The sequence below is a fragment of the Xenopus laevis genome, chromosome 3L (assembly GCF_017654675.1).
Source record: "Xenopus laevis strain J_2021 chromosome 3L, Xenopus_laevis_v10.1, whole genome shotgun sequence".
In the NCBI taxonomy this organism is placed as follows: Eukaryota; Metazoa; Chordata; class Amphibia; order Anura; family Pipidae; genus Xenopus; species Xenopus laevis.
In genome coordinates, this window is record NC_054375.1 from 125062338 (window position 1) to 125088170 (window position 25833).

A 25833-nucleotide genomic window follows, 5' to 3' on the forward strand; every position below is an offset into this window, starting at 1 on the left:
AAGCAACATTTTCTACTTTTACTGAGCTAACCATCACCGTCCCAGTTACATTGCAGCCAGTGCTAGTGGAGAAATGCTTTAAAGGAATTCACCTAATAAATATCTTAAAGGAAGATATTTTTTATGTAACCATGTACGGGTATGGGATCCGTTATCCGGAAACCCGTTATCCAGAGAGCTCCGTATTACGGAAAGGCCATCTCCCATAAACTCCATTTTATCCAAATAATCCAAATTCTTCTCTGTAATAATAAAACAGTAGCCTGTACTTGATCCAAACTCCGATATAATTAATCCTTATTGGAAGCAAAACCAGCCTATTGGGTTTATTTAATGTTTACTTTATTTTCTAGTAGACTTAAGGTATGAAGAACCAAATTATGCAAAGATCCATTATCCTGGAAACACCAGGTCCAAAGCATTCTGGATAACAGGTCCCATACCTGTACAGGTTTTCATATTTCCCTCTTATTCTACCTCCAGATTGGCCAGTTCTTTCACTACAGTTTTACATAAAGCTCATATTTGTTTCATTGCAAACTTGTGTGTTTTATTTTTCCTAGCGGAACCCTCCCTGAGATGTGCTCCTCAGTGTTCCCTAGGCGGAGGCACTGCACTTTAAATCCCAGTTCTTTTCATACACAAAAGGGATTCAGGGCCCTGGATTGCAAAGGGTTAATTGCTATTTAAAAAGACAGTAACCAAATTAAGGTTATACTTGCCTTAGGCTGCATTGCCCTGCAAGTTACCTAGGGCGGAAAAAAGCCACTCCTGGTAACAATGCAGTTGCCGGTAATTTGTAACACCCTTTAAAAAAAAGCTTTTTTTTCCAGTGTTCTGGACATTGTGCGATGTTGCTCCGCCCCCTTTTGCGGCACAATGCGTAGCTCCCCCCTTTTTGCGTCAAAAACCGCCCCCTTTTTGTGCCTGCCCCCCCACCGGCCGGTAATCTTTTTCAGTAAAAGTTGGCAACCCTAGCTGGGGGTGGTATCAGATAAGCCACCTCAGGGCCAGAATCGCCCCTGCAGTACATGCAGATGACAACTGTGGGCAGGAGTTAGTGTTGCCACCTTTTCTGCAAAAAAATACCAGCCTTCCTATATATTTATCTTTTTTCCCTATTGGGCTGAAGCGTCATTTTTACCGGCCAGGTGGCAGCCCTAGCAGGAGCTCCTGTGAGTACATATAATATGTGACAGACATTGGTATTCTCTGCAGCATTCGCCAGGCCATACAAGCTTTACATATATAAATAGTTTAAAGGAAAACTATACCCCATAACAATGTTGGTCTCTAGAGAAATATATTGCATAAAACAGGTCATATGTAAAACCCTGCAACATCGAAATCATTTTCATAAAAATACACTTTAGTAATATGTGCCATTGGGTTATCCTAAATTAAATATTGTCATTTTAAGTACTAAGGGCCACCCCATGGGATCATGTGATTCATGGTGCACACAAACAAAGCCTACATGTTAAATTACAACATCCAATTAACAAAATTGTCTTTTACTTTACTATTTTTTCATGTTACATTTACAGCTGCATTATTTCTGGTCAGGTGATTTCTGAGGCAGCACACAGACCATCACAAAATGGTGGCTCAGGGTAAAAGATGTAAAAGGCCAATATTTAATGATAAAAATATTCCAAATGATTTAATAGGTCACTTAAAGGAATTCTGTCATGATTTTTATGATGTCGTTTTTTCCCCCTAAATTACACTGTTTAAACTGCAAATAATTCACTCTACAATATAAAATTTAATTCCTGAACCAACAAGTGTATTTTTTTTATTGGTGTGTAGGCGCCATCTCAGGTCATTTTGCCTGGTCATGTGCTTTCAGAAAGAGCCAGCACTTTAGGATGGAACTGCTTTCTGGCAGGCTGTTGTTTCGCCTACTGAATGTAACTGAATGTGTCTCAGTGGGACCTGGATTTTACTATTGATGTCTGTTCTTAGATCTACCAGGCAGCTGTTATCTTGTGTTAGGGAGCTGCTATCTGGTTACCTTCCCATTGTTCTGTTGTTAGGCTTCTGAGGGGGGGGGGAAGGGAGGGGGTGATATCACTCCAACTTGCAGTAAAGAGTGATTGAAGTTTATCAGAGCACAAGTCACATGACTTGGGGCAGCTGGGAAACTTACAATATGTCTAGCCCCATGTCAGATTTCAAAATTAAATATAAAAAAAATCTGTTTCTCTTTTGAGAAATGGATTTCAGTGCAGAATTCTGCTGGAGCAGCACTATTAACTGATGTGTTTTGAAATTTCTTTTTTTTTTTTTTATACCCATGACAGTATCCCTTTAATATGATACAAACTATCTGTTTGTGTCCATGACCTATAGGGGTATATTTACCAAAAAGTGAAGTCAGAGATCGCCATAGTCCTCTAGAGTGAAATTCCGCCTCCCTCCTTTCATTTCTATGGGATTTTTAAAAGAGTATTTATCAATGGGTGAAAGTGAAAGTTCATCCTTTTATAAATACGCCTTTCAAAATCCCATAGAAATGAATGCAGAGTGGCGGAATTTCCCTCTAGAGGACTGTGGCCATCTCTAACTTTGCTTTTTCACGAATATACCCCATAGTGTTTTGTCCCCGAAAAACTTTATTCAATGATTCACTTTTAATGCATTTACATTCAGCCTGATTGGATAAATCCAAAGCATGTAGCCTAGGAGAATAAAATGTTGTATTCACAATATACCTTCTGACTAAAGCAGATGTGTATTACAACTTCTGCTCAATTAGTGGATTGTATAGCGCAGAGGGTTTCCCATGTTTTCCACAAAGGCGTCACTTGTTGTCGATAGGGTTGACACCTTTTTTGTGAAAAAATACCGGCCTTACTATATATTTATCTTTTTTCCCTATAGATAACATTGGGATGAGCTATCATTTTTACCGGCAAAGAGTGTAAAATACCAACCAAACTGGTAAAATACTAGCCAGGTGGCAACTCTAGTTATGGGGGAGTCAAAAAGGCTACTGTTTCATTTTTGAGGGCTCGTTATTGTGGGAAGCGGGTGGTGTAGCAGAGTTCTGTGTGTTCAGTCCCGCTGCACCACAAGAAGAGTTAAAGGGGTGGTTCACCTTTAAGGTAAACTGTTAGTATGTTATAGAATGGCCAACTCTTTATTCAATTTTCAATTGGTTTTCATTATTTATTTTTAAAAGTTTTATAATTATTTGCCTTTTTCTTCTGACTCTTTGCAAAAGGGCATCGCTGACCCCCTTCTTAAAAACGAATGCTCTGTAAGGCTACAAATGTATTGTTATTGCTACTGTTTATTACTCATCTTTCTATTCAGGCCTCTCCTATTCATATTCCAGTCTCTTATTCAAGTCAATGCATGGTTGCTAGGGGAATTTGGACAAACATGCAAATTGTAGAGCTGCTGAATAAAAAGCGAAATAACTCGAAAACCACAATAAATATAAATTAATAAAAAATGAAAACCAATTGCAAATTGTCTCAGAATATCACTCTCTACATCATACTAAAAGTTAACTCAAAGGTGAACACCCCCTTTAAATGTTGTTGAGCTATAAGGCCATGTACCTTCCATATTGGGACAGATTCATGTTTAATACTGAAATGACTGCTCACAATCTGTAATATCCCTTTGCTCAAGGCCTGTGTATATACAGTAGTGCTTTCCCTCTAGTGGATATGTATGAGTAAGCATGCTACATGATTGGTGCATGGTTAGCTACTCTGATGGGCAGCATCATATGGACATCCTCAGATCTATCTCTCATCTCCTGATCTCAACCCAGAACTCCTAACTCGCGTCTCCTCCTGCCTGTCCGCTATCTCTACCTGGATGTCGCAACGCTACCTTAAATTAAACCTCTCTAAAACTGAAATGGTTCTCTTTCCTCCAACTAACACCAGTAGCATCCCCGAAGTATCCATCATAGTTAACAATTCCACTATCACCCCCTCTCCCCAGGCCCGGTGCCTTGGGGTTATCCTAGATTCTGCCCTGTCATTCACTCCTCATATCCAGTCACTTATTAAATCATCACTTCCACCTAAGGAACATATCCAAAATACGATCATTTATCACCCAAGACGCTGCCAAAATTCTTATTCACTCTCTCATCATATCGCCTCTAGACTACTGTAACTCTCTTTTAATTGGCCTCCCCCTCCAGAGACTGTCAGCTCTCCAGTCCATAATGAACACTGCTGCGAGGCTCATACACCTCAGCAACCGCTCCTCCTCTGCCTCGCCATTCTGTCAATCCCTGCACTGGCTTCCGTTACCTTTCAGAATCAAATTCAAATTAATGACACTGACTTTCAAAGCACTTCACAACTCTGCTCCACCCTACATCTCTGAACTCATCTCTATATACTCACCCACTCGCTTACTACGCTCCTCTACTGACCTGCTACTCAACTCTTCTCTCATTACCTCCTCACATGCTCGCATTCAAGACTTTGCAAGGGCTGCACCCCTCCTCTGGAACGCTCTCCCACGGTCTGTCCGACTTTCTCCCAACCTTTCTGCTTTCAAAAAATCTCTGAAAACGCACTTCTTTCGAGAAGCCTACCCTCACTCTGCTTAACGCAACACCACATACAGTACCACATTTCTCACCCACTTACTTCGATCTTGCCCACTCCCACACCTTGTGTATGACTCCCTTCCCTTTAGACTGTATGCCTATGCATAGGGCCTTCCTCACCTTTTTGTACCTGTATTGATTGTGATGTTTGTTACTCCATATATTCTATATATGTAATTCGTGTGATTTAGTTGTATAATCACATTTACTTTACAGTACTACGCAATATGTTGGCGCTATATAAATACATGTTAATAATAATAATAATAATCCTATGGGCTTAATGCCCAACGCTGGAGGCATGTAGAGTAAATAGAGAGCAGGAGGTAAAAGGGAGTACACCACGTCTTATTTTCTTGTATCCTAAACAGAATACAGGGTAGACTGTGAAACAAGACACAGGCAAAGATGATGGTTTCTTAAACAAGTTACTGCTTATTTATTTATAACTATAAATTCTTCCGATTAAAAAACAGAAATCCAACAAATATATATACTTCTATATTATACATAATATACAGATAGTTTTGTCAGTCCAAGATAACATGGAGGGTCAAAACAGAGAGTAGGATGGTTTAAGGAAGTGTCTGTTGGTCTGAGGCATTGGTGGTGCCATAAACCCAGGTCTTTTGTCAGCTCCTGTCCTTGAACCACCGATGTTGCTACTAGATGTTTTGGCAGAATAATTATTTCTAGCGTATGAACTATTCCCACTAGAAAAAAAAAACAAAACAGATTATACTTAGACCACAATCTTATTAACCACAAATTATATTCCAGTTATGGTTGTAATGTTAAACCACAAAGAGCTTAACACCCATTTAATTTGTCAGTCGTAAATTGCTAAGTAGTTATTTTGGATCAATGGAATAAACATATTTGCTTCTACAGGACACTTTGGTGATGCTTTGGGTTTATTTGTGACCAACAATCAAATTTCCAATGTACCACACTATTTCTTTCTTTCTGTGTATTGTGTACAAATTGTATGTATGTATATTTCCCTGTGATTATAAAGCACTACAAGGATATGCGGCCCTTGTTTAATAGCATATTAATGTCTCATGAACAGACAGATTACACAATTACTAACTCATACTGTGTGAGATGAAGCATTTAAATGCACAGGGCGAAAAAAAAAAAATCATTCAAATGACTATTTGAAGACCAGGAATTATAAAACCTGCCATGACTTGGTTTGATATGAACTAGACCCACAATCACTCTCCCTTCAAACATTAACGTGACACAACAGATAATGCCACCTAGCATGTCGGAACTTACTTCTTGGAACGGGACTGCGGACCATCTCCTCCAGTCTTTCGTTTTTTGGACTTCCTAAAGGATGGGGCATTCTTCCGTTTTGTACCTTTATTGCTGTTGGAGTTGAAGTAAGAGGATGTTTCGCAACTCTCATTATCATCATCGGTATTATATTTCTTTGCAGAGAAATTAGCAGGCCCAGCTGATTTTTGGCAAACCTCTTCCACTGGAAGGATAAAAAAAATAGCATGAAAGCCTGCTTCTCACTGGCATTCTGTGCTTACAAGCATAGACAAGCGTTAAAGGAGAAGGAAATGTTTAAATTAAGTAAGCTTTATCAGAAAGGTCTATATAAATACACCCTCAAAGTAATGCTGCTCTGAGTCCTCTATCAAATTAAACACTTTGTTTCTTTCCTTATATTGTGCACACATGGGCTTCTGTATCAGACTTCCTGTTTTCAGCTTAAACCTCCAGGGCTTGGGCATGCTCAGTTTGCTCCTCTCTCCCTCTCCCCTCCCTCCCTGCTGTAATCTGAGCCTAGAGCTATGCAAGATTCAGACAGGAAGTGATGGCACACCAAGCCAACATGACAGCTGGTCTTCTAAACTAACAGAGAGAGCTTCTAGAGCTTTTTACTCCGGTATGGTATAGCATTCTACAGAATAAATATAGCATTCTAGCTTGCACTATTGTGGTTAATCTATTGGCAATAAACTGCCTCGGTAACTTTCCTTCTCCTTTAAGTGCATATAAAAAGATATGAAATGGCCAGTTTTTACAGTTTTATTCTAATAAATATATGGCACACAAGTGAAGGTGTGTGTTATACCTGGAAGAGTCCATTCAGAATATTTCTGTAAAACTTCGATTAGTTCTGCACCATATTTCTCCAACTTATCCTCTGTAACGCCATCAATCTGAAGTAAAACATCAGGCTCAGCAGATAGTGACTCTGTAACACAGGAATATTAGACTGTAAAGTCTTTCCATGTTGACATTAACAGACATTCACTCTTCTTATCTAAACCTGAGACAAACAGATTACAAACACCAAACAATACTATTATGATGGGATTTTAATGAATTTGCCATTACCATATACATTACCCACTGTGGTGGAACAACCTCTCACCTGCAATTCTCCGTATTGTGGCAGTGTTGAAGATATTGAAGTAATGAACGCCAAATACTTTGCCCAATCGTTTGCAGAGTTCTGAGAGCTCTGCTTGGCACTTTGTGACCATTTCTTCCCTTCGGGAAGTGTTGGTAACAACTGATGCCTTTTGTTTTCTGAGGCTGCTGGCATTATCTGTGTCTTGGAACTCAACCTGTTATTTAAACAAAAAAAATATGATCTTAATTCAGTGAGCCAGGACATATATAACTATGCACACCTGCAAACCACTAGGAATCCAACCTTCTCCCAGCTTTGTACACATGAATATTGTTTACTGGTCTGTATACTGGAGACACACCTTTAAGAATCCATTTAGCACAGCTTGTGCCCGCTCTCCCATTTTTACGTACGCCACAGCCTGTTCATTGGCAGTAATGTAAAGCTCTTCATCTATTATCCTGTCCAGGACTAACTTCCGAAAGAGACGTTCTGCATTGTGTCGTGTATAAGCAGCTCCTTTCCCAAATAACCCATCCTGGACTTTTGCAGACTTAGTGCCTGGTGCAATGAAAGGAATAAATAACCATTACTTCTTTGTGTTTATACAAATATTTGTTGCTATAAGGAGAACTAAAGCTTAATTAAAGGAGTAGGCTAGAAATGTTGTACATTATGTTTTGGGCTTCTGTACCAGCCCAAGGCAACCACAGCCCTTTACTAGTAAAGATCTGTGTCTCCAAAGATGCCCCAGTAGCTCCCCATCTTATTTTCTGCCGATTCACTGCACATGCTCTGTGCTGCTGTCACTTACTGAGCTTAGGGACCCACTCACAATATACAGTACATATAGAATAGAAATATCACATTATAAGGCTGATTAGTAATAATAATATAATAATCAGCCTTGTAGCATCAGCTTATATTACAGACAAACTTCATTTTCTACTGGATAATTAGTGACGACCCCTAAGCTTAGCTTCTCAACAGCTGCTCAGAGCCTACGGAGCATGTGAATGTCACAGACACTTTCCAAGATGGTGACCCCCTGTGACAAGTTTGAAGTCCTGGATCATTGCTGCTATTGAAAAGCTGAAACTTTAGACTGGTGCAATAAGGTCATTTTATAAAATATGACATTTTTAGCAATATTCATTTTTAGGATTTAGTTCTCCTTTAAATACTGTTCTGTTTGTGGTTCCATACAAGGAATACAGTTTTTAGATTATGGTCCTACATAAATATTGTGATACAAACATTGATGTCACAGGAATCTACTACTGGTATTTGATGGCTATATTTATCATTACTCAGCATGTGACTGAACCACTATATATTCCATTGACATACAAAAAATAATATAAGACCACACATACTGTACAACAACTGTTTTAATTGTACTGTAACAACATTAACAGAGTTTACCAGCACTTGTGTTCAGTTTCATTTTGAAGTGTGGTACTTACCTAGGAATATTTCTACCATCATGTTAAGGGTCAATCGACTGTTGTTGCTTCTTCCCCTTCCACGCCCCGATACTGAGGAGCAATTATCTTGCACAAATCTCACAATGTTTCTCACATCATCCGTCGCATCTCTGGATTTGTAGTCCTTATCAGAAACGGCAAAATGTTTTACAGTATTTGTACAGCCAATTATTTGTAAAATTAACTTAAAAAAATCACCTGAAATACTATGCAGAAACAAGGGATGCACAGAATCCACTATTTGGGATTCGGGCGAATACGCAATATGCATATGCAAATTTGGGGCGGGAAAGGAAAAAGTGTGAACATTTTTTTCACTTCCAAGTTTTGTGATGAAAAGTCATGGGATTTCCCTCCCCACCCCTAATTTACATATGCAAATTAGGATTCGGTTTGGCCAGACACAAGGGTTCGGCCAAATCCTGCTGAAAAATTCACATTCAGTGCATCCCTAGCAGAAACTGAAAAGAAGTGAAAATTTTAAAACCAGCAATATTCCATGTGTGTCACATATACTGTTCTAGTGACAATGTCTCATTTTTAGTGCCTACATAATATTTAATATAATTATTCAATATAATATTTAAGAAAAATGTCATTCTTTAAATAGTCTCTTATTTCTTTAACAGCAAAGCAAAAAACATTGTCTTGTTTTCCTGCCTTGATATGGAGGTGCTCTCTGAGCAGTTAATATTTGAATGATTTTAGTCTAATATACTAAAGGTATAGGGTCTAATATCAAACAGTGTATAGTTTAATAATTATTCATTCTCATTTCACTTGCTCTTCAGCTATTTTGCAATTGCCTTGTGATCTAACTCAGCATCAATCCACACTGATGAAATGTTGAATATTTTTGTTTTGCAGCTCCAGAGAACTTTAAGGTAACTTTTAGTTTGTTATACAATGACCAATTCTAAGCAACTTTTTAATTGGTTTTCATTATTTTTTATTTTATAGTTTTATAGTTATTTGCCTTTTCCTTCTGACTCTTTGCAGCTTTCAAATGGGGGTCACCGACCCCTTCTAAAAAGCGAATGCTCTGTAAGGCTACAAATGTATTGTTATTGCTACTTTTTATCACTCATCTTTCTATTCAGGTGTCTCCTATTTATATTCCAGTCTCTTATTCAAATTACTGCATGGTTGCTAGGGTAATTGGGACCATAGCTACTGAATTGCTTAAATGCAACTTGAAGAGCAGCTGAATAAAAAGCTAAATAACTCAAAAACCTTACATAACAAGAAATGAAAACCGGTTGCAATGGTCTCAGAATATCTATCACTCTCTACATGAAACTAAAGTGAACAACCCCTTTAAGACTAGGGATGCACCGCATCCAGGATTCGGTTCGAGATTTGGCCTTTTTTTAGAATGCTTCGGATTTGGTTGAATTCAAGTGCCTCGCTGAACTGACTCCGAAAAATTACATGATTTTTCATTAAACAAGGAAGTTAACAGTTTTTTTTAACCCTTTGTTTCCCTAATTTGCATATGCTTTGGTTCGGTACAAAGTTGTAGGAATTGAAGTCTTAAACAGAAGATACGGTTTGTTACCCAGGTGGCATTAAGTTTGCAGAGACACAGAAAAGGATTTAAAAAAACACCCCACAAAACTGCAAAACTGTTTAGATTACTTCAGTGTTAATTGGGCTTGTGCATAGAAAATCAGAGTTTTCTATTCCACCCTTTGACATTGCTATCTTGTCTGCTTGTATGCTGTATGGTGGTTCCAAGGCCAGGCTGATTTCTTAAATGAAGCTTTTTTTTTTTGAAAAGCAGCAACACGATACTTTTACTAGCTGGAAATGCATTATATCAGTGCTGAAACAAAGTAACATTTGTCTAAATAAAATGACAACAATAACAGTATCTCTTTCAACAGAAAGCATTTACCTATGTTCTATACAACGTCTCTACTAGTGATGTGTGGGTCGTTAAATTTTCAACCTGCACCTGACCTGCCTTCGTCCTTATATATCCGTGCCCCGACTCTAAAGCCACGGAGGCTGCAGCACGCGTTTATAAATAGATGCTGCTTTATGCGAAAGTGGAGCATATTTAGGTCACAGGCCAGCAAGAGCAGCGGGAAGCGATTGGCCCGAACCTGCCCGTGGCCCAAATAGTTTATTCAGGTGTTGACCCGCACACCACTAGTCTCTACATAGTCATCACATTCAGGAAGGAATTTTTTCCCCCTCTGAGGCAAATTGGAGAGGTTTCAGATGGGGTTTTTTGCCTTCCTCTGGATCAACTGGCAGCTAGGCAGATTAAAAAAAGTTAAAAGGTTGAACTTGATGGACGCGTGTCTTTTTTCAACCTAACTTACTATGTTACATTGAAAATTATACAAATTGAATCCTATCAAAACTTCTTTTTAACACAAGACCTTCTTGTTGCGCTTATATTGAAAATGCATACTGTCAAGGACCTTTAATGCAGCGAGACTAAAGAGCCCTAGTGTTTAAAGGGTTAATGCAAACATTTAAAAAGACCAGACTTTCTCACTAGAATAAACCTGAGGGAAAAAAAAACAAAAAAAAAAAAAAAAACAACTCACCTTCTTCCCAAGGCAGTTATCACAAGCAACTCGTGTGTGCTCTTTGCAGAAGTTTGGATTGAAGTTATTTTCACCAAAATAAGCCAGAAGCTGCATCCTGCGACATTCCACCACATTTTCACAGTAGTGGACCATACTGTATAGGTTGTTAAAATGGGTCTGTTTCGTATGCATGTTTCCATCTTTCTCCACTGAAAAAAAAAGAGAGACCCAAAATTAATCTTCAACAAGCACAACTGCTGGGTAGCAGGCAACTGATTTGAATAATTCAAGCAGTATAAGAGAATTATAGTTTTACACAAGCCATTAAAGGGGTTCATCACATTTGAGTTAACTGTAAGTATGATGTAAAGAGTGATATTCTGAGACAATTTGCAATTGGTTTTCATTTTTTATCATTTGTGGTTTTTGGGTTATTTAGCTTTTTATTCAGCGGCTCTCCAGTTTGCAATTTCTGCAATCTGGTTGCTAGGGTAATTTAGGGGCATTTGTCTGATTGAAACACTGGGATATGAATAGGAGAGGCCTGAAAAGAAAGATAAGTAATAAAAAGTAGCAATAACAATAAATGTGTACCCTTATAGAGCATTTGTTTTTTAGATGGAATCAGTGACCCCCATTTGAAAGCATCAGAAGAAAAAGGCAAATCATTTAAAAAAACTATAAGAAATAAATAATGAAGACCAATTGAAAAGTCGCTTACAATTCACCATTTTATAACACACTAAAAGTTAGCTTACAGGGAACAACCCTCTTTAAGATAAAGAAACATTATCAGAATAAATGGCGGTTCTAAACGTAACCGCCATTTCAGACCTCAGAGTGACTACTCACTTTGTATAAGCCTACGGATTCTTGTTACATCATTGTAGCTGTAGAATAGGAGGCAGTGCGAGGTCTCACCATCTCGGCCAGCTCTACCCGACTCCTGGTAATATCCCTCCACAGACTTTGGCAGAGTAGCATGAATGACATACCTCACATCTGGCTTATCTATTCCCATTCCAAAGGCAATGGTAGCACAGATTACCTGCACCAAAAACATTTTTCATTAATGTGACATTGGAATAGAAAGCAAACGTTGTTACAAACTTCAATGAGCTGCCAGCAGAAGCCAAGCCTTAATAACAAGTACAGGTATGGGAACGGTTATCCAGAATGCTAGGGACCTGGGGGTTTCTGGATAACGGATCTTTCCGTAATTTGGATCTTCATACCTTACGTCTACTACAAGATTGTGTAAACATTAAACATATTGCTTCCAGTGAGGATTAATTATTTCTTAGTTTAGATCAAGTACAAGGTTCTGTTTTATTATTACAGAGAAAACAGGATTTTTGTACTCACCGTTAAATCTGTTTCTCTGTAGTCAAAAGGGGGACACAGGGAACGATGGTGTTAAGCAGGACAAATGTCCAGGGGTTGTCCAGGAGGCAGGACATTTGAAGTAATTAAGGGGTGTGCCAGGTTAGGCTTCACCCAACCCCACACACTGTATACTGACTTCAGTTTGTTCCAAAGCCGCTAACAGAAACTATATAACTTACAACAGGCAGAACTGTAAACCAAGGAACTTATTCAGAAGACCAAAAGCGGTCTGTAGCTCGTCACTGGGCGGGAAGCCCTGTGTCCCCCTTTCGACTACAGAGAAACAGATTTAACGGTGAGTACAAAAATCCTGTTTTCTCTGTCGTCTTTAGGGGGACACAGGGAACGATGGGGACTTACCAAAGCAGTCCCAAACAGCAGGGTGGGTGCGAGCTAGGACAGGTGCTGCTTATTTATTTTATTACTGATTGCAACACCTTTCATCCGAAAGAGGCCTCGGTGTCGACCTTGTCAAATTTGGTAAAGGTATGAACAGACGACCAGGTAGCCGCCTTGCAGATCTGCTCCAAAGAGGCAGAGTTACACCATGCCCAGGAGGCTCCCACCGCTTTCGTGGAATGTGCCTGGATCCCTTCAGGTGGTGCTCTTCCCTTTGCAGTATAAGCTTGCTTGATTGTCTCTCTAATCCAGCGAGCAATGGAAGTCTTTGACGCGGGTTGGCCTCTTCGAGGTCCAGAAGGAATGACAAACAAGGACTGTGAAGTTCTGAACACTTTAGAACATTCTATGTACCATCGTAGCGCTCTGACTACATCTAGGCTGTGGAGACGGCGTTCTTTGCCGTTCTTAGGCTCCGGGCACAGGAAAGGAACTATGATCTCCTGATTCACATGGAATTCTGAGACGACCTTTGGTAGAAAATTCGGCACTGTGCGCAGTACAGCCTTGTCTCTGTGAAAATTTAGGTATGGAGACTCACAAGACAGAGCGCTGAGCTCAGATACTCTTCTGGTAGAAGATATTGCCATCAAAAAGACTACTTTCCAGGTCATCCATGTGTCTGAAATTGAACCCATGGTTCGAAAGGAGGATTGAGTAAGGCTTCCAGCACTATATTGAGATCCCAACCGGCCGTGGGAGGTCGGTATGGAGGGGCTATGTGAGCCACCCCCTGAAGAAAGGCGCGTATTGTCTCTTCATTTGCCAACCGACTTTGAAATAGAATAGAAAGAGCAGATATTTGAACTTTTAGAGAACTGAGTTTAAGGCCTAATTGTAGGCCTCGTTGGAGGAATGAAAGGATTCGTGGAATGTTGAGTTCTATGAATGGAAATCCTGAATCGGTGAACGCTTGAAGTAAGAGTGCCAAACTCTATAATAAGACTTGGATGATGATGGTTTTCGAGCTTTGAGCATTATGGAAATAACTTCTCCTGTTAATCCTTGATACCGCCAGATGGATGCTTCAACAGCCATCCCGTCAAAGTGAACAGACCCGGGCTGTGATGAATAATTGGTCCTTGCTGTAGAAGGTCTGATCTGCATTCCAGCCGGACTGGCCGTGCCACTGACATCTCCTGAAGGTCGGAGAACCAAGTTCTCCTCGGCCAGAAGGGAGCTACTACTATCACTGTGATTCTGGACTGTTTGATCTTTTGGAGCACACGTGGCAGCATTGGAAGTGGAGGGAAGACATGCCAGTTTGAACTGCCAGCGCTGAGTCATGGCATCTACCCCCACTGCTAAGGGGTCTCTGTAGCATGCAAAGAATGTTGGAACTTTGAGATTTATTATAAACGCCATGAGGTCTATGCTTGGCCTTCCCCAGTTTGATATGAGTTGATCGAACGCCTCTGGGTGAAGATCCCACGCCTCTGGGTGAAGTTCCCACTCCCCTGGGTCGAGGTGGTTTCAGCCTTTGTATTGATCCCACCCGGAATGTGAATGGTTGACAGCTTCACAGAGTTGTGTTCTGCCCAATGTAAGATCTCTTTGGCTTCTGCCAGCGCTCTTTGACTCCGAGTTCCTCCCTGTCTGTTGATATAGGCCACTGTGGTGACGTTGTCGCTTTGGATGCGTACTGACTGTTGCTGAAGTAAGTGACTCAATTGGCTGTGTGCTAACTTGACTGCTCTTAGTTCTAGAATGTTGATAGGTAGTCTGGACTCCACTGGAGACCAACGACCCTGTGCAGAATGGTTCTCCCATGTTGCTCCCCAGCCCTGAAGACTGGCATCAGTGGCAATCACCTTCCATTCTGGTGTCGCCCAGGACTGTCCGAGTGCTAAGTTCATTCGGGACCAGCCACCACTGGAGAGCCTCTCTCGTTGCTGGTGTCAAATGGAGCGGTTGCATCAACGAGCCCCCTTTCCAGGTGGAAAGGATACTGGTCTGAAGGGGACGAAGATGGATTTGTGCAAATGGGACTGCTTTGATGGCCGATACCATTGTTCCCAGCACTTGCATTGCCCTGTGGACCGTTGTCATCTGACTGGATAGTAGTGGCTGTACTTTATTCTGGTCTGCTTGTCCCAGGGTAGACTTAAGCTCCCCATAGACGCGAAGATTCTTCTTGCCTAACGACCGATTTTAAGGAAGCCCGACCAATCCTTCGAAATTATCGTGCGGTTAGTGGGATTTGAACGATCGTACATCTTACGATTTTTTGGCCGACATCTGTCGGGAAATTGATCGGCCAGATCAAAAAATCTTTGTGGGTCCCAGTGCAATCTATCTATGTTTGCAGGGCCAAGCAGGCAGCTCCCCTTTGTTTTCCTGGCAAATTTGTCTTTTTAGTTGATGGTAAATTCATACGATTGTACGATTGTTCTGAGAAGATCGTGGTCTCACGATCAGGATCTGACCTTTTAAAAATCTCAACATCTATGGCCAGCTTAACAGACTCTGTTAGGGAATTGAATTCCAGACCCAGGAATGTTTTCTGATGGTTCAGAATCAGGTTGGATTTCGACCAGTTGATGGTCCAGCCAAAGTTCTGGAGGAGTAAAATTGCTTTGTGGAGATCCTCCTTGGCCTTCTCTTGTGATCCAGCTTTCAGGAGTAGGTCGTCCAGATAGGGTGTCACAGAAATTCCTTGTAATCTCAGAGTGGCCAACGTTACTGCCATTAGCTTGGTAAATTTCCTGGAGGCTGATGATAGGTCGAAGGGTAGAGCTACAAACTTGTAATGCCTGTTCACGAAAGCAAAGTGGAGGTAGTGATGGTGAGGGGGCCATATTGGCATGTGGAGATAAGTGTCCTTGATGTCCAGGGACATCATTAGCTGGCTTTGTTCTATGCGGCATATCACAGACCGCAGTGTCTCCATCTTGAAGCACACTGGTCGAAAGTATTTGTTCATTCGTTTGAGGTCGAGTACTGGTCTGACGGTGCAATCCTTCTTTGGGACTGTAAAGAGGTTTGAGTAAAAACCGGAGAATCTCTCCGGCCGTGGCATTGGTGTGATCACTCCAGATTGCTCCATCTTTTCTATGCACTCTAAGAAGGCTTTTTCTTTTGTGGGATTGGAGGGCACCCTGGACATGATAAATCTCCTCGGTGGATTTGTGGCTAGATCAAGATGGTAACCCTCCGACACTATCTCTTTGACCCAGGCATCTGAAGATTGACGGATCCATTCCTCCCGGAATCATAGTATTTTCCCCTTGATCCGATCTAACGATTCCAGAGGAAGTGCCCCGTCATGCGGACGTGGGCTTGTCAGCCGATGGCTTGTTGTGTGTTCTGTTGCTTTTCCATGGAGGGTGGTTCTGGTCATTCGTTTTGGAGCGTCTGGGTGGTCATTATAGCTGCCAAGCCAGAATTTGACCCCGGTGGAATTGGGCTCGTAGGGGGCTAACCACATAAAAGATAGGTAGTCCTGCTTTTGGTTTCACCCCTGGTGTCAGCTTATTACCTGACCGTAGATTTCTCTAAGAGGTAGTTGTCCATTCTCCCGGTAGCAGGACACTTGAAAAACTGAAGTCAGTATACAGTGTGTGGGTTTAAGCCTAAACTGGCACACCCCTTAATTACTTCAAGTGTCCTGCCTCCTGGAGGATGGAGCTTAACCCCATCGTTCCCTGTGTCCCCCTAATGACGACAGAGAAAAAGGAAATCATTTTAAATTTTTTTTGATTATTTTGATAAAATGTCTATGGGAGATGGCCTTTCCATAATTCGGAGCTTTCTGGATAACAGGTTTTCAGATAAAGAGTCCCATACCTGTAATGACAAAATAAAGTATAAATAAATGTGCATGAAAGAGTTGCTGGCACCTATTGGAGTCCTTCATCAAAAGTCGGTTGGTAAGAACATTGTCAAAATAATAATCCTTAATTGTACTCTGGTTTGGGCAGTTAAATATATATAAAACTTGCCCCTCATTGAAAGTACGATGCCCATGTTAGAATATTTATTTCACAGCTCAGCAGACACCATGCCTGAAACTATGAACAAATAAAATATCTCTGCTGACCTGAGCTTGTGCTGTGAATATTTTCCACTGGTAAGAACATTCTGGTATCTTCACAGCTGCCAACTTAATAGGATGAGGCAAGCCTCAAAATGTACAAAGCTTTATGTAAATATACAGTTTAAACAGCCAGCAGCTTGCATTATTCACTTAAAACTTTAAAGGGATTCTGTCATGATTTTCATGATGTAGTTTTTATTTCTAAATTACACTGTTTACACTGCAAATAATTTGCTCTACAACATAAAATGTCATTCCTGAACCAGCAAGTGTATTTTTTTAGTTGTAATATTGGTGTGTAGGCAGCCATCTCTGGTCATTTTGCCTGGTCATGTGCTTTCAGAAAGAGCCAGCACTTTAGGATGGAACGGCTTTGTGGCAGGCTGTGGTTTCTCCTACTCAATGTTACTGAATGTTTTGCAGTGGGACCTGGATTTTACTACTGAGTGATGTTCTTAGTAATCTACCAGGCAGTTGTTATCTTGTGTTAGGGATCTGCTATCTGGTTACCTTCCCATTGTTCTGTTGTTCGGCTACTGGGAGGGGGAGGAGGTGATATCACTCCAATTTGCAGTACAGCAGTAAAGAGTGACTGAAGTTTATCAGAGCACAAGTCACATGACTGGGGACAGCTGAGAAACTGACAATATGTCTAGCCCCATGTCAGATTTCAAAATTAAATATAAATAAAATCTGTTTGCCCTTTTGAGAAATGGATTTCAGTGCAGAATTCTGCTGGAGCAGCACTATTAACAGATGCGTTTTGAAAAAAAAACCTTTTTTCCCATGACAGTATGCATTTAAAGGAGAATTAAACCTGTCATAAAAAAAACCCTCCCCCCTACCCTGGGTAGCCCCCCCTACCTCCTCCCCCCCCAGCCTACCTGCCCCACGGGCAAATGCCCCTAATTTTTTTACTCTAACCCATCACAGCAGCCATCTTCTTTCTTCAGTCTTTTTCTGAAGTTTCGGCGCATGTTGCAGTTGGAGTGAATTTCCGGTCCTGAACAGTTTTTTAAACTACAGGTTGAATTCTCCTTTAAGCTGTAAGCCAGCAGGATCCAATATTCCATTTGTACCAGATTAATGATAAGAAGCTAGACAACAAAGCTACTGACCAAAAGGAAGGCAGGTGGCAGCAAAACACAGAAAATACATATGCTTAAAAGTTGAGATGATGGATTGTGTTTATTAAAAAACACAACAATCTGCGCAATTAGCATTTTTATGCCCACAATGCAGCATTTCTTCCCTACATTGTAATGTAACAATCAAATGCAAAATGTTGATTGACACAAACAAGAAAGTAAAGGAGCAGCATGTGGGTGGACATTTACATAACAATGTGCAATTTCAAGAAGATCACCTAGAGGTGCAGCATACTAAGGGAGCTCTGTACTTATCTCCGAATCAATGCTCATACTTCTGCTGCTAGTGCAGATGAGAGCAAGAACTTTGTGTGTACCTTTTGGTGTTTAAATTGTATTTTAGTGCTCAGGTATCATACATGAGCCTTTAGGACTACTATATATTGTAGCCGGAATGAAGAATTTTGCAGGTCTGTGATGAAATCATTGCTGGAGTATTTTGTTTAATGAAGATGGAAAAGTATAAAAGTTTACATGAGTATTTTGGGAAATCACAAACTCTATGTTACAGACAATGTAATGACATGTAATACAAAATAATTCAAGTACAGGTATAGGATCCCATTACGGAATGGCTGTCTCACATAGACTCCATTTTATCCAAATAATCCAAATTTTTAAAAATGATTTCCTTTTTCTCTGTAATAATAAAACAGTACCTTGTACTTGATCCCAACTTAGATATAATTAATCCTTATTGGAAGCAAAACCAACCTATTGGGTTTATTTAATGTTTAAATGAATTTCTAGCAGCCTTAAGGCATGAAGACCCAATTACGGAAAGATCCATTATCCAGAAAACCCCAGGTCCCGAGCATTCTGGATAACAGGTCCAATACCTGTACCAAAAATGGAAGGAATAGGTCTAAAATATTTTGATATACTAAAATAGAAAACAAAAATAACCCACCCCCTCTTTTATGCAGACAGATCAAGAATGTCACCATATTTCAGTCTATAGTCAGTACAATACCTGGCAACCATCTTGGTTTATCCACTTCTGCTGTACATAATCTCTGTTGGAGTCAGCAAGTCCTGCATGATATGCAAGAGCAGCGAGGCCCTCCTTCTGCAGAGTATCTGCCACTGTATCACACTCATGCCGAGACAGACAATAAATGATTCCGGAATTATCTATCGAATAACAGAACTATAAACCAGTATTTCAGATTTCCCTAAATCCGCATTATAGCTTAACACAATTTATAAATAACATACATTACAGGGCAGATTTATTAAGGGTCGAATTAAAAATTAGAATTTTCAATATTTTTTTTTTTTGGTCAAAACTCTTAAATTCGAATTGTGGATAATCTAAACTTGATTCGAGTTTTAATTAGAATTTCGAGATTTCTCATACTCTGGCCCTTCAAGAACTCGAATTAGACTATTTGCCACCTAAAACCTGCCGAGTTCATGTATAAGTCAATAGGAGATGTCCAGGAAACAATTTGGACATGTTAGTAGCCTTCCTAAATTTAATCGAATAGGATTTGAGTTTTTGAGATCAAAAAGAAAATTCGTACGAGTTTTAGATATTCGATTTTTTTTTTTTTTTTTTTATAAATAACCCCCCAGTTGAATTCCGAGTCTCCAAACTTAGTACTTACTTGGATGATATTTCTTGATCCACTCAACGCAGTCCAATGCTACCCTCTTGGGTCTTTTTGGAAGGACTTCATATTTTAGGTTGTCTCGGTTAAAGCTCATTGTAAATCTAAAAGAAAAGATAGTTGAGAACTCTCTGTAATAAGTGGAGTGTGTGATACAGACCGCATATCATTTTGCAGGGCAAACTTACATTTGAGGTTTGGTCATCTTTAGTTGATTAAGAATGTCCTTCTGTACACGGGGGTTTGCAGTTGCTGTGAGAGCCATCATAGGTACAGACTGGAACTTCTGGCGCAGCATATTTAGGCGCTTGTAGTCTGGCCGGAAATCATGGCCCCACTGAAACAGATTACAGTGCAACATAATACACAAAAGAGCATCCATGCAGCAAAATTTAAAAAACAGGAGACACAAGAACATACCTGACTGACACAGTGAGCCTCATCAATGACAAATCGAGCCAGTAACTGACGCTCATATAGATTTTCCATGGTGGATATTAGCCTGGTACTTGCACAGACCTATAGATCAGGAAAAAAATTTGATTCAATAAAAATACTGCCTTCAGAGATAATAGCAAATCATAAACCTATTCATAACAAAACAGCATTCAGTTGCACACTGCTAGATTTATGACTTCATTAGTAACTCAATATGCAGTTAATTGTGCAGGAAGATATGTATAACAGTTCAAAACATGAATTTCAAGACTGCAAAACAGGTGTTTAAATGCAGCCTTCTCCACCACACCTAGTTATTACAGATATTTGCAGCCCCACGTAAATAAATGTTGTAATACAATGATGCAGTCTTTTTGTTTCAAGCGTTTTTAAAAGCGAAAAGAAAATAGAAACCTCTGTCAGCACAATGCAACAGTTCTCATAGGTGCATTTATATGTGGAGCCTCTTTTGAAGCATGCATTTGTCCAGTTATCTAAGAAACCCAGGAACAATTTTCATTGCTGTAATTTAAAGGGGTAATTGACCTTTCCATTAACTTTTAGGCTAATTGAAAACTGTGACTCTGACAAAATTTGCAACTGTTCTTTATTTTATGTTTTTATTCTTTATATATGTTCTTTTATTTAGCTTTTTCTTCAACAGCTCTCCACTTTGGGATTTAAAATAGAGAAGTAACAATAAAAATAAAATTACAGCCTCACAGAGCAACAGCTTTTTGGCTTGCTAGGAGCAAATGTACACTTAAAGGAGAAGGAAAGCTACGGAGGCATTTTATTGCCAATAGATTAGCTGCAATAGTGCAAGCTAGAATGCTATATTTATTCTGTAGAATGTTTTACCATACCTGAGTAAAAAGCTCTAGAAGCTCTCTGTTTGTTTAGAATAGGAGCTGCAGTATTAACATGCTGTGACATCACTTGCTGCCTGAGTCTCTCCCTGCTCTGGGCTCAGATTACAGTAGAGAAGGGAGGGGGTGGGGGAAGAGGAGCAAACTGAGCATGCTCTTGCCCAGGGCAATGAGGTTTAAGCTGAAGGCAGGAAGTCTGATACAGAAGCCCATGAGTACACAATAGAAGGAAAGAAATGCTGTGTTTCTTTTGACAGGGGACTCAGAGCAGCACCACTTTGGTGGTTTACTGGTATATTTAGATGGACCTTTCTGATAAGGCTTACTTAGTTTTAACCTTTCCTTCTCCTTTAAAGATGAACTACCCCTCTAATTGGGGGTACCAAAAAAACTGGTGTAGACTATCCAAAAATAAATGCAGGAATCACTATAATTTGTCAAAAGTGATACAACCGCTGCAAACAATGGTTCGTTTATTATGTGCAGACAGATAAAATACACCATATTTTTTGTACTTTCCATCCTGCCCTGTGCATAGAAGAGTTGCCACAGTTCTCTGCACTCCATAACAGAGCAGAAAGACCTTACCCCTGATTGATACATTGCTGCCCGTATTCGGGAACCAATGTATTAAAAAGAACAGGGGAAGACACGTAGGTTTAACCCTTCTCACTTCCAAGCCCTGCCCTGCCTGACTTGTGCTGCATTTAGACACAGGCCCCAATGGGACCATGTACTTACCACTTGCCCTTCTGCTTGGGTTTAAGTAAATGATCCCTATAATCTCCAACAGGGTAAAAGGAAGAGTACTGTCAAATGGACTTTAACTACAGAGTAAATGGCAATTAAAGGTGCAGGTTACACATCAGATAAGCTCTGTAGAACATAATGTTATCCATTATCCACTATTTAACCTGTGCCATATAGCCTTTTTTCAATTTCCGCCATTGCTACACAGCAGCTTGTTTATATGAACTATAGTAGTGTTTCTGAAGCAAACAGATGCAGAGCAACACTACATGATATTTTCATTACTTTAAAACATGGTGTTACTGTTCCAAAAAAAAAAAAATAAAAAAAAAAAAACCCGAACGTCATCAGGTTGCAACCAATGTGTAGAAAAAATAGGAATCAAACCACTAGGTTTATCACAAATGACATTAGAACCCTAGTTTTACATTTCCCAGGGGATTGAGTCAAAACACCATACATTCTCGGAAAAATGTTACATTCAGGAAAGAAAAAAAACACAGCTTGCCTGAATGGGACGACAAAACAGCACCAGTTGCTGAACATAGGGTCCTACGTTTTTTTGCCTGGGTTGTGAAAATACACACCTTTTCTGGAGTGACATAGAGAAGTTTTATAATGGGATCTTTCTTAGAGAGTTGCAAATAAATACTAGCAGCTTCAGCATCTGTCTTATCTCCAGTGAGATATGTAGCTGGAATCTGTAGAGAAACACAAAGATACATACATACATAAATACTGGGGCTCATTTATCAACACTAGGCAAATTTGACCATGGGCAGTTAGCTATAGCAACCAATCAGTGATTAGCTTGTTAAAGCCAGCTGCAATTACAACAATGAATGCAGCAATCAGATTGGTTTCCATTGGCTGTTGATAAATGACCCTCACTGTGTTACAGTGAACATTACTTCTGTGGAGATTGAGAGGATTTTGCCAACAAGCAGCCTGGCCACAAAATTAAAATATTAATATGCACAAGTATATTTACGACAAAAGATATTTAACTTTATAAGATGGGGATAAAGTTAAGGGCCAGTTTGTAAAATAATCCCATACTGATCAATACAAACACTGTTGTGATATTTATGCCACTATCAAGGACAGCAAATATTTTCGAATATTCTAAATTCTGTCAGAAAATGGAAATGTAATCTTTCCAACAGTGCTGCTGATAAACAATAGCTACATGGTGATTTTGGGTGTAACATAAGAAATTGCCTCCAGTGACCTCCAAATGTTGCCTATGGAAAGTGTGTTAAACTGACATTAATTCTCTTGTGCACATTTCAGGCAAGAATTACTGAAAATCATACAAATCACTTGGGCTTCATCTCAGAGGGAGAAATTGGTAACTGTTTTTTTTTTAGTATAAAAAAGCTGGCACGCAAAAGGCTCAGAGCTACAAAAGTTACTCTGCACACCACATCATTAGTACAGACACTTAGGGGGTTATTTATTAAAGGTTGAGTTTTCAAGTTATGTCAGCTTTTCAAAACGTCGAATGAACTCACAACTCGAATAGTTTCTGATTTGAGAAAAAACTTGAATGGAAAAAAAAAAAACAAATTGCTCGAATTATGAAACCTCAGAATAAAACGTGATCATCATGAAGCTTAAAACATATTCAAAGAGTTCAAGGGACCGCTGGCATGACTTCTACATGACCTCAACAGGTTTTAGATGGTGTATTTTCAGATTTAAGCTATACCCCCAAAAAAATAAATAAAAAAAATCACCTCGAAAACTTGAATTATTATATAATTTGTGCAGCAAAAATATGAGTCAACTAGGTGTTCTTGCACTACAAAGGGGATTCCCCTTTGACAAAGGACTTGGTGTTCAAAACGTTAGGGTATTCTCCCACACTCCAACTTGTCTGCCTAAAGCTGGCCATAGACGCAAAGATCTGATCGTACGAATCGAGGATTCGTACGATTTTCGGAACGTGTGTGGAGAGTCCCGACATTTTTCGTCCGGCGGAGATCGGTCGTTTGGTCGATCGGACAGGTTGGAAAATTTCTGTCGGCTGCCGATAATATCTCTGCGTGTATTGCCGATCGTACGATTTTCAGTGGGAGACTGTCACCAGCTTTGGTTGGACATAGATATCGTACGATTGCTGTCAGGGGCAGAACATTGCTGATCTGTTCTTTAACTAATCTGACTGGTAAGACTTTGATCTGAATGGTTAGTGGCGGGTCGGGAGATGGGAAAGTCCAATCGTACGATGATTCGTACGATCGGATCTTTGCATCTATGGCCAGCTTTACAAGCCAGAGTTGTTTTTTTTGGACACTGTGTTTGGTATTTACTAAATTATATGTTCTAATTACATTGTTGTAATTATTTGCTTTATTAAAACATTTATTTGCATCCTTTAAGTGTCTGTACTAATGATGTGGTGTGCAGAGTAACTTGTAGCTTGGAGTATTTTTTGGCTCTATTTGGGTAAGAGCCTTGCACCCTTTGCTAAATTTTTATAAAGAGAGTGACCACCATTAATTGCAGTTTTAGGCAAAATACTTAGCACTGCTACTGTACCATGGGCCTAAATAAACTTTGACAAATTTACTTATGGAAGAGAAGACAAAAATGTAAGATGATTGGCATCAACACCTTATTTTACCCTAGTCTGTTGAAAGAGAATTGTTATTTTATAAATATAAGGTAACTTACATCCAAAGAGGTGAGCTTTTGAACCTGGTCTACAATCAGAGACCGGAGAGGAGAGATGACAATTGTAACTCCTGGGGATACACAGCCTGGGAGTTGGTAGCACAGACTTTTTCCACCACCTTGAAGCATAAGCAATGAGATAAATAACACCACTCTAAATTGTATTATTATTATTAACATGTATTTATATAGCGCCAACATATTGCATAGCACTGTAAAGTAAATGTGATTATACAACTAAATCACATGAACTATATACATTATGTACATATGGAGTTACATACATACAATCAACACCAGTACAAAAGGTGAGGAAGGCCCTATGCATAGGCAAACACTCTAAAGGGAAGGGAGTAATACACAAGGTGTGGGAGTGGGCAAGATCCAATTAAGTGGGTGAGAAATGTGGTACTGTATGTGGTGTTGCGTTTGGTAGTCAAGCAGAGTGAGGGTAGGCTTCTGGAAAGAAGTGTGTTTTAAGGGATTTCTTGAAAGCAGAAAGGTTGGGAGAAAGTTGGACAGACTGTGGGAGAGAGTTCCAGAGGAGGGGTGCAGCCCTTGCAAAGTCTTGAATGCGAGCATGTGAGGAGGTAATGAGAGAAGAGTTGAGTAGCAGGTCAGTAGAGGAGTATAGTAAGCGGTTGGGTGAGTATATAGAGATGAGTTCAGCAATGTAGGGTGGGGCAAAGTTATGAAGTGCTTTGAATGTCAGGGTCATTAATTTGAATTTGATTCTGAAAGGTAACGGAAGCCAGTGCAGGGACTGACAGAATGGCGAGGCAGAGGAGGAGCAGTTTCTGAGGTGTATGAGCCTGGCAGCAGTGTTCATTATGGACTGGAGAGGTGACAGTCTCTGGAGGGGAAGGCCAATTAAGAGAGAGTTATAGTAGTCTAGACGAGAGAGTGAATAAGAATTTTGGCAGCATCTTGGGTGATAAATGATCGTATTTTGGATATGTTCCTTAGGTGGAAGTGACATGATTTAATAAGTGGCTGGATATGAGGAGTGAATGACAGGGCAGAATCTAGGATAACCCCAAGGCACCGGGCCTGGGGAGAGGGGGTGATAGTGGAATTGTTTCATTAAGATTCATTCACAGAAAATAGTACCCCATAGTCTTGTGTAGAGGATACCTCTACTGTAATTTTGCCTCAGGACAAGTTTGGAGATATAGAACAAAATCTCAAAAAGTAATCAATACACTGTGCAGTACCTTGGTTGTCTAGAGTAATGTTAGATGGGATGTTTTGTCGCCTGTGAGACAAAGCATACAAAGCTCCCTTCCTATGGGCTAGGAGTACTGGTGGAAAAACATATGCATCACTTAATAGCCTGAGGTTGCCTTGAGAGACAACTTTGGGCTACTACATGATGCATATGGGATGTATGTTTTCCTACTGGAAATTTAAATTTATGTCACCCGTGCTGGAGGAGATTCAGCTCAGGTAACACAATGGCCCATCTGCTAGGGCCTTAGACAAAGGGAGCAACATAGCTGTTGTTACTTCTCTTTAAA

General features: G+C 40.0%; 1 protein-coding gene across 1 annotated transcript in view; it reads right to left on the reverse strand.

Moving 5' to 3' along the window:
* Nucleotides 1-5010: 5010 nt before the first annotated feature.
* Nucleotides 5011-25833, reverse strand: part of blm.L (Bloom syndrome RecQ like helicase L homeolog) — a 30058-nt gene continuing 9235 nt past the window's right edge. Inside the window, exons 9-22 of the mRNA XM_018253363.2 lie at nucleotides 24317-24435; nucleotides 22225-22338; nucleotides 20001-20099; nucleotides 19769-19917; nucleotides 19578-19684; nucleotides 18941-19101; nucleotides 11851-12046; nucleotides 11017-11207; nucleotides 8435-8579; nucleotides 7330-7529; nucleotides 6987-7182; nucleotides 6684-6806; nucleotides 5873-6077; nucleotides 5011-5301 (exon numbers count right to left, since the gene is read on the reverse strand). Coding sequence (XP_018108852.1) covers nucleotides 5142-5301; nucleotides 5873-6077; nucleotides 6684-6806; nucleotides 6987-7182; nucleotides 7330-7529; nucleotides 8435-8579; nucleotides 11017-11207; nucleotides 11851-12046; nucleotides 18941-19101; nucleotides 19578-19684; nucleotides 19769-19917; nucleotides 20001-20099; nucleotides 22225-22338; nucleotides 24317-24435 — 2165 coding nt within the window. The 3' untranslated portion in view covers nucleotides 5011-5141. The remainder of the gene's footprint in view (nucleotides 5302-5872; nucleotides 6078-6683; nucleotides 6807-6986; nucleotides 7183-7329; nucleotides 7530-8434; nucleotides 8580-11016; nucleotides 11208-11850; nucleotides 12047-18940; nucleotides 19102-19577; nucleotides 19685-19768; nucleotides 19918-20000; nucleotides 20100-22224; nucleotides 22339-24316; nucleotides 24436-25833) is intronic.